At 41.1% G+C, this 9,135-nt stretch overlaps 1 protein-coding gene across 2 annotated transcripts in view; it reads right to left on the bottom strand.

Moving 5' to 3' along the window:
• Positions 1–2,052: 2,052 nt before the first annotated feature.
• The window catches only part of Map3k1 (mitogen-activated protein kinase kinase kinase 1), a 66,249-nt gene continuing 59,166 nt past the window's right edge, over positions 2,053–9,135 (bottom strand). For both annotated transcript variants that reach the window (XM_038323162.1, XM_038323161.1), the window contains exons 17-20: positions 8,633–8,764; positions 7,149–7,291; positions 6,368–6,499; positions 2,053–4,541 (exon numbers count right to left, since the gene is read on the bottom strand). In XM_038323162.1, coding sequence (XP_038179090.1) covers positions 4,392–4,541; positions 6,368–6,499; positions 7,149–7,291; positions 8,633–8,764 — 557 coding nt within the window. In that variant the 3' untranslated portion in view covers positions 2,053–4,391. The remainder of the gene's footprint in view (positions 4,542–6,367; positions 6,500–7,148; positions 7,292–8,632; positions 8,765–9,135) is intronic.

Below are 9,135 nucleotides of genomic sequence, written 5' to 3'. Positions count from 1 at the left end.
CCAGGAGCAGTGATGACACCGTAGGAGTAGGGAGTCCACAAAAGCAAGGCTCTTTCTGCGAAACCCAGGTATGAGGATCAAGAGGCTGCTTCCATAGGGGAGAGAGGTGGGGAGCAGCTAAAATAAGCTAGTACACTGGGAATGATTACAGCCACAGTTCTTGGAGAAAAGAACCATAAATTTAGAAAGTAGAAAACCTTCACTGAATCTGCTGGTGTTCGGTCAAAACCATGGTACAAACTCCTGGCTTGTGTGTGTAGCTGTGCACATGTAGGTTTATGCACTGTACCCCATTTTGCATGTATGCACAACTGTATATTCTAATTCTGTGAGAAGGGCTGTCTACACAGTAGCCACCAGCCTATGTTTCACATGGATGCTTATTCAAATTTAACACAACCACTGGGCAGCAGATTTAGGTTTGACATTTCCTCATGTTTTCCGTCTGTTTCATCTATTCTTTACTCTTTTTCTCTCTGGTGTTGAGACTGGGGTTTCTCTATGCAGCCTTGGCTGTCCTGGAACTCGATCCGTAGAGCAGGCTGGCCTTGAATTCACACGGAGATCCATCTGCCACTGCCTCCTGAGCACTTTTAAGTCCCCCTTTTCTTCTTTCTTTGGGGTTGAGTGTTTTTACATTTATTTTTTTGAGACAGGGTTTCTCTGTGTAGCTCTGGCTGTCCTAGAACTCACATTGAGCAAGCTGGCCTTGTTCTCAAAGGAGATCTGCCTGCCTCTGCCTCCAGAGTGCTGGGATTAATGTTGTTTGCCACCATGCCCAGCTTACATTTATTTTTTAATATATAATTAATGATGGTACACATTCATGGGGTACCATGTGCTGTACATGCATATTTAATTTTGAAATGCTATTGCCCATCAAAGGAATCAGCACTCTTTGGGAAGAATGGGCTGCTCCAAAGACTACACAAGACAAATACACAAGACGACCTAAACATTAAGTATTCACAGACTAATGATGGCTTGCTGTGAAGGGTAATCTTGGTTGTAACTTGACTGGCTCTGAAATCAACTAAGAGACATGCTCCTGGAAGGATTTGAGAAGTGCCTTCTAGTGGCAACCGGTATTTAAGGAGGTCCCTGGAAAAGCTGCCTTTTGCTGGTAACCTGTTAATGCTGCCACTATCAAACCTCAGCTTCTTCAGCCTTCCTACATAGTTGGAAAACCAGTGGCTCTCCAGAAATCTTCCAGGCCTTCAGTGCCAGATGGATTGACTCAGACTCTTAGAATGAATGCACAGCCAGCTCTGTTAGATCACCTAGAGAGTATCGGTAAGTCGATCTAATAAACACTCTTCGTAATGTATGTTCATTCTACTAGCTTTTATATGGAACCCCAACTAGTACACTAGCCAAGAACAGAGATGCTACCCTCAGAAACTGACATTCTGTCACTGTCACTGATTTGTGACAACTTGAACAAATCCATGAAAATATACAGTAAGTAAATGGAAGAAATTGCTCCCTAATAACAAAATACAGTTGACACATGTTGAGGAAGGAGGAAATGAAAAGGAAAACCACTGTTTGGCATCAATTAGGGTAGTACCACAAGCATGTAGGCTAAGAGCACATGGCTAAACTGGCTGCCAAGTGCTCCTTCTGCAGTCTCAGTCTCCCTCACGGAGGACTATGTGAAGGTCTGTGGGCTAACAAGGGAAACAGTGCTCCACAGGGCTGCTCAGGCCATAGCAGCAGCGCAGGAACAATTGGACGGTGTGGCCCCTTCCAGCCGTCATGTCCAAAGTGCAGCACTGCCCAGAGTATTCCAGCCACCTGCAACCCCAGTCCAACAGGGAAGCGCCACACTCAGACTGAGGGTCTTCCATAAGCTGATAGCCAATATAATCAGAAAAACACGAAGGCCAAGGAAGAAGTAAGGTGTGGCAACCTGTGATCCTGTTGTGCAGCTTCTGCTGTTGAGGCGTGAGCAGGAACTGGGGTAGAGCAGGATGAAAGGCAGAGATCCTCTGCGGTGCTTTCACAGCTTTCTTACTAGTATGAAATTATTTAAAAAACTTAAAGTACCAGTTAACTTTTGTTCAAAAACTTTTATTTACTATAAAGACAAAACACCAAAATAGGTACAAATACTATAAAATTGGTTCAAAGGGGTAAAAATTTTAATTAAAATATCTCGATATATTTAAAATAACAAAGGATACATTTAAGCCAAATTTTCTTAACCCAGAGGTTTTCTGTAGCATTTGCTTACACAGTAAGGTGCTAAGAGGAGTTAGCCCTTAAGCCCTGGAAGTCTTAGGAATCATAGTCACACAGCACATAGAATGTCATTGTGAGAGCGAACTTTGGCAGAAGAAATTTAAATCTACAGGACACCTGAGGTAGTAGAAACCGGAATAAACAGCAGTAGACGTTATTTACAACTCGAGTACCAAATAACATTAAAAACACAAACATAATTACACAGTACAATTTTCAGTCCAGCTTTGATCCAAAGAAATAAGAATATTACATCACATTTGCATCGAAAACAAAATACCACAATTACCAGCAAGCTGAGGGAACTGCAAACAAACTCAAACACAGTGATCTTGACATCTGGAGACAGTTTGAGTTTGAAATGTGGTGGGCATGTTGATCTACACAGTAATACTGATTAGCTGAGGTTCCTCAGTTTAGACAGTTTACACCTCTGTCAGACACAGTGCTAATCTGACCAATGATCTTCCAGTATATAAAATGGCAAGAGTGTGTCCTTTAAAGCTTGCACACGAGACTCGGAAACAATCTTATTAGAATCGTGAAAATTCTAAGTAGTCAAAAAAGTAAAAATAAAAAGAAAATAAAAAAGGAAGTCAAGTACAACACATTTAGCACTACCAAACTTCACATTTCTGATTTTTTTTTAACTCTTCAAATATTGCCAATCTTCCAAAACAAAGGAATGTAACATTTCACTAAGAAGCACATTCACATAAAAACTGCCTTTGAAAATGATCTGCAATATATCCCTGTAAACTTATCTTGGAACTTATTTTGCTTCCAATTTGTATAGTACATTTCAAATGTACTACATATAATATAGCTTATTTAGTTTATCCTGAGTCTTTGAGAATAACCAATTCTATTTCACACTGGCTTCTGAAGAGTTAAAACTTAACATTTCAAAGTTACATTTAATAGCTAATCAGTACTTGATTTAAAAGACAGACATGCAAAGGTCTACCATTTTGCTTCAGGATTCCATGCATCTGAATTAACTCGAAGTTAAGACAATTAAATAGTTGTGCAAATTTCAGGAATTAGTGTGTAGATTAAGTTCAACTTTTCTTCTGAAAATTTTCTAAATGCAAAGTAAATTTATTGTTTGTTTAAAAATGTTACTGATTGATAGGTAAGTAAATGAGTTTATCAGCCAGGTCTAGTATAAAACATCATGCATGGCAGAAGGAAAATAACAGTTATGTTATAATCAGTGGGCATGAATGATAGATTGTTACAAAGAGGAAGATTTAAATGGTGTGAATTTCCTATAGGCTAGCAAAATAATATGAAATAGTTCAGCTAACTTTCAGGTAATCTCGCCCTGCCTTGTGCTGACTCTGAAGTGAGGGCAGACTGACTCACGAAGCCAGTATTTCATTTTACGCCTATGAGAAGAAAACACAACTCTTGCAATGGGCACAGATTTAAAAACTAGTTCACACCTACTTATATCTTTTTTTTTCTGGTTTGAAGATATCACCTTTCCCTGAATATTAAACACAAATGAAGGTGAAATGAAAATACAGAACCATATTTTCCAAAAACGAAATGAACGGGCCAACAGTAAAATGCACAATGAACCACAGTCAACCACAAGTAAAAAAAAAAAAAAAGTCAACTGTGGGTGATAAAGAAGTTAATAACTTTTAAAAACACATGTATTTACTGCTACTCATAGCATACTCTGACCTAAAAGAGGCAGACACTGATTTTTTATAGCCAGTGATAAAAAACCCAAACGGAACTGCAGAACCTCCCGCTGTGCTCACCCGACAAAATGGAAGAAGTGACATGAAAACAGATCCTGAGCCCTCAGCTGCTAATATTGCTGAAAAAGTGCTCCAAAAATAAATTTATGCTTCTGTAATTTAATCATGCAAACTCCATCGCTTTCCTGTTCACCTAGAGCAGTCCTTTGAAAGGCACGGTTTGCAGTCTCTGCACAAGTGTGGACTTTTGCATACTGAGCTTAGGTACACATCATGATTTGTCAGTCACATACTTAGGTAAGGCTCCCTGCTGGCCTCGTCTCTAGCTGTCCAGTGGCATGATGGCCAGTAGATTATCAACGTGGTTGCCCACAAGTTCTTTTTATTCTTTCCTTGTTGCACATCCTGTCTCCACTATAGCTCAACAATCAACTACCAAGTCGTACGGAAGACAGGATGCTTCAGTAGCTCTCTTGATGGAGGTCTGTCCTGAGGCTGAAGTTCTAAACAACGCAGAGCCACGTCACGCAGACCTGGGGACAGATGTGACGGGATGGAGGGCGCAGTAGTCGCACTGGCGATCTGCAGGAGACAAACCAGAGCACTGAACTCTCCATGGTAACCGCACAGAGCACAGGCATCGTTTGCACAGCCTCTATCAGCGAGCACCTATGTTGGACAAATCCCGATTCTTTGAACCAAAAAGTACAAACAACTTTTTATTTCTCTTTTGACAAGGTCTCAGCACAGCTGCTGGCTTGGATCTTTCTTCAGTCGCAGTTGTGCACCACCAAGCCCAGACAAGAGCTGACTATTCTATAAACAGGTAGAGAATGAATCTAAATAATATAAACCTGCTTACTCATAATCACAATAAAACTCTCCCTTTTCCTCACCTTAGCAACTTCATGGATCACCACTGAAAAATGCAAAATGACAGAATCAAAAAAAAAAAAAAAAAAAAGAAAAAACAAAAAAAAAACCCACAAAAAACCAAAAACCTAGCCGGGCGGTGGTGGCGCACGCCTTTAATTCCAGCACTCGGGAGGCAGAGGCAGGCGGATCTCTGAGTTCAAGGCCAGCCTGGTCTACAAGAGCTAGTTCCAGGACAGGCTCTAGAAACTACAGGGAAACCTTATCTCGAAAAACAAAACAAAACAAAACAAAACAAAAAAAAAAACAAAACAAAACCTTAAAAAGTCTGTGATCAAGGAACACTGAGTGGATGCACACACACCCGTGATCCCGACTATCTAGAGACACCGAGTGGATGCATATGCTTCTTAACACACCGTAAAACAAAAAACAAACCAAAATGACATCCCTTTGCACCTGCCCAAGAGTAATCACTCACTGCTCTTGTTTTTCCTTCATAGGGAAAAAAAGTCCCAAATATTTCTGTTGAATACCTCATTTAATTCATGTTTTAAGTGCTGTAGCCATAGTGCACTGCCTGGCCCTAAATTTGAAACATTTTGAAACATGGAGTAAATTTCTTATAAGGAGCACAGATAAGTCAAAAAAGTACACTTAGAATTTTGGAAGTAGAGCCAGGTGTGGTGGGGCACACCTTTAATCCCAGCACTCAGGTAGATCAGACCAGCCAGGACTACATAGGGACCCTGTCCCACTGCCCTCCCTCCAAAAAAACAAAACAAAACAAAACAAAACTGGGGGAGTAGACGAGGGAACTGGCTCAGTGGGAAAAATGCTTGCTACACAAGCTTGATGGTCTGAGCTGGGATCCCCAGAACCCATGTAAAAACCAGGTAAGATAGCTGGGAGGTGGTGGTGCATGCCTTTTAATCCCAGCACTCGGGAGTTCCAGGACGGGCCCCATGGCTAAGCGGAGCAACCTTGTCTCACAAAACCAAAATAACAAATCAAAAACAAACAACATCAACAAAAGAACACAGATACGAGAATGCTTGTCCGTAAGTCTAGCACCCCTACAGTAAGACTAGGGGCAGGAGAATCTTCTACAAGTTCATAGGCCAGAAATCCTGGACTATGCAGTGCTGTGGCCAACAAAAGTATCCCTCCTCAAATGAGAGGGAGAGCAAGAGCCAGCTCCTAGGCTGTCCTCTTATCTCCACACATGGCATGGCATGCACATACTCTTACATACAAACATCTACATACATAATCCATACACAAAAATAAGAAAACAGGTATCTTTTTTAAATTGGTAGACAGAGACCAGCAACCATCTGTCCCTGTAATTTCAGAGGCTCTGATTCCCTTTTCTGGCCTCTGCAGCTACCAGACATGCATGAGCTACACAAACATATGTGCAGGCAAAATACTCACACACCTAAAAGCAAACAAACAACGATTAGTAGGGACAATTCATGGGGATCTGACTTCTCCCAATTTCAGTACAAAAAAATTTGTCACCTCATAATTACCTTAAATATCAAAGCAAGATGATTGGAGTGTTTTTCTGCATTCCAAGGTGGTTTTGCGCAAGCCATTTCTATAATAGCGCAGCCAACACTCCATACATCACAGCTCCTGCCATACTGCTGACCTCTTAGTACCTAAAACAAAGCAGTTAATTTGGAAATGAGATCTATTTCTTTATGTATGCGTTCAGAGCACACAGTGGTACAAACAGCAATTACACGAACTACTTGAAATCCATTCACAAGCTTACTATCCATATGGCACAGATAAGTATCACAGGATTCCAAAGCAGCCCCTCCTCCTAAACAGTGGGGCAAGGGAACAAGGGAACACGGGAACACTGAGCACGAAGAGCTATGAGCTCAGGAGAGGCACATTCACAAGTGTGTACTGTGTGAAGACACCGGCAGACAAGGCCAGCTCTGGCTCTCCTTCCTTCAGGAAGGAAGGTGACTTTTGCGCATTGCTGCCACATGTAGTTCTGTTTTACTATAAACAACTATTACGAACTAACCCCACAATTTTGTGTTAAATTTGCTTTGTGTTAAGTTCATGTTAATTGTGTTGAAGAAGCCTTTAAGCAAATGTATGAAGATTTATCTTTTGTAATCTTGTTAAGAAAAACGTAAAGGTGGAAAAGAAGGTACTAAACTACAGGGTACTATTAAAAACCAACTTCTAGGGTCGTGGACTTGCAATCAGTAAGTTCGTTCTGGATCTTACTGTGAAATACCCTGGCACAATGCCCCACAGGACTGTTACATTACACACAAAGCCACTTACCTCAGGTGCCATGAATGCAATTGTCCCCAGTAACTGTCCCTGAAACTCCCCTGCACCGGTTCCTTTTGATGCCAACCTGGCGGCAGCTCCAAAATCTGCAATTCTCAGCCTCTGCCCTGTGCTGTCAATGAGCAGATTGGCACCTGTCAACAGAAACAGCAAATGACCTGGCATGTTAAAATCAAGTAAGGACTTGCTGAGAGCTCCCTGAAGTTCCACTAATGAACTAAACAACGCAGGTACAGTCATAGCCTCAGGGAAAGCTGCTTGTGTCTTCCTTCGTTCCATTTCTGCTGAAGGCACACTAGTGCTCTTTAGGGTAGACTAACCTAAAGCCTCAAGAGATTTTCTGATGGTCAAAGTCATAAGGCCCACAGAGATAAAGGAATACACTTAAAGACCCATTAAAGAAAGGATTAAAACCCTTAAAATAATAATTTTGGCAAAATCTATCCAGAATTCAAATTCTGGTACAATTTACATTTTAGAACCAAGTAGTGTTGATACATACTAACATATGCCAATTTAAACTATATGCTTATTTCATAATCATAGTTTTAAAAGTCAATATTCTAAACATTACTCCAATACTCAAGAGATTCCTAACAGAAAAGTCAAATTGCCTTTAATAAATTTTTTTTTCGAGACAGGGTTTCTCTGTGTAGCTTTGGAGTCAGTCATGGCACTAGATCTTGTAGACCAGGCTGGCCTCGAACCCACGGGGATCTGCCTGCCTCTGCCTCCTAAGTGCTGAGATTAAAGGCGTGTGCCACCACTGCCCAGCTAATAAATATAGTCTTAACTGCAAGATTTGACAGGACTGACTGACTTACTTCTCCCTCACCCTCCACACCCTCTTAACAGGATTTCTCTGTGTAAACAGCACTGGCTGTCTAGGAACTTTCTCTGTAGACCAGGCTGGCCTAGAACTCACAGAGATCTGCCTGTCTCTGCCTCCCAAATTCTGGGATTTAAGGTGTGTGCCACCACCACCCAGCTATGACTTTTTTTAAGTTCATGATGTACCAATTATCTCAGAAAAACCAAGGGCAGGGATCTCCTGGCAGTATATCATAATGCCAAGACGGGATCAGAGACCTCGGTTCTACACTTCTCGTCAAGTCAAACCCATTTCTTGTACTAAACACATTGCCCTACATAGTGAGAAAGGTGGGCTGAAGACTTTTTTTTTTTGTTTTTTTGAGACAGGGTTTCTCTGTGTAGCCCTGGGTGTCCTAGAGCTCGCTCTGTAGACCAGGTTGCTCTTGAACTCACAGAGATCCGCCTGCCTCTGCCTCCCAAGTGCTGGGATAAAGGAGTGCACCACCACTGCCTGGTGACTAAAGACTCTTAAGGGTCCTTTTAGTTCTAATAGTCAGAGGGTTATTTAATACCAAACTTAAAAACTTATGTTAGAAACCATCGCAGGTCAAGGTTAAAGATTACATTTGCCTTCTTGTCATGAGAAAACACTGGGCTCTTACCTTTGACATCTCTATGAATGATCTGGTTCTCGTGGAGATACGAAAGGCCACGGAGTAACTGCTCAGTATAGTTAATGACTACTGATTCCTTAAAAGCTCCGTATTTACTCAAGAGATGAGCCACAGACCCTCCTGAAAGACAGACAGAACGTGTAAGTCTGGCCAGAACTATACTTGTTTATTGCACTCTAGTTTCTTAAGCTCATATGAAATGTTAAACTCATAGCGTATCAGAAGTAAAACTGATTTCCTATGTTACCTCAAAACTGTAAATTAGGAAACATTTTCTACAGAACCCTAATGAAACCAGGGCCAAGATTTCAGGAAACACTAAAAGTTATTCATTTTAGACTGAACTATTTCGGCAATGTAGAATCTTTCTTTTTCAATCTAAGTGCATAAACTATTACAGAATTAAATAAACAACACTGACCATTTATTTAGCAGAAGGTAAAGAGCAAGGGAGGAGCAAAAAGGCAGTCAGGCATCAAATACCATGTACA

Source organism: Arvicola amphibius, chromosome 3 (genome assembly GCF_903992535.2).
Source record: "Arvicola amphibius chromosome 3, mArvAmp1.2, whole genome shotgun sequence".
NCBI classification, from domain to species: Eukaryota; Metazoa; Chordata; class Mammalia; order Rodentia; family Cricetidae; genus Arvicola; species Arvicola amphibius.
Note: the sequence above shows the minus strand (reverse complement) of the source record. Positions and strands in the feature narration are given on the sequence as shown.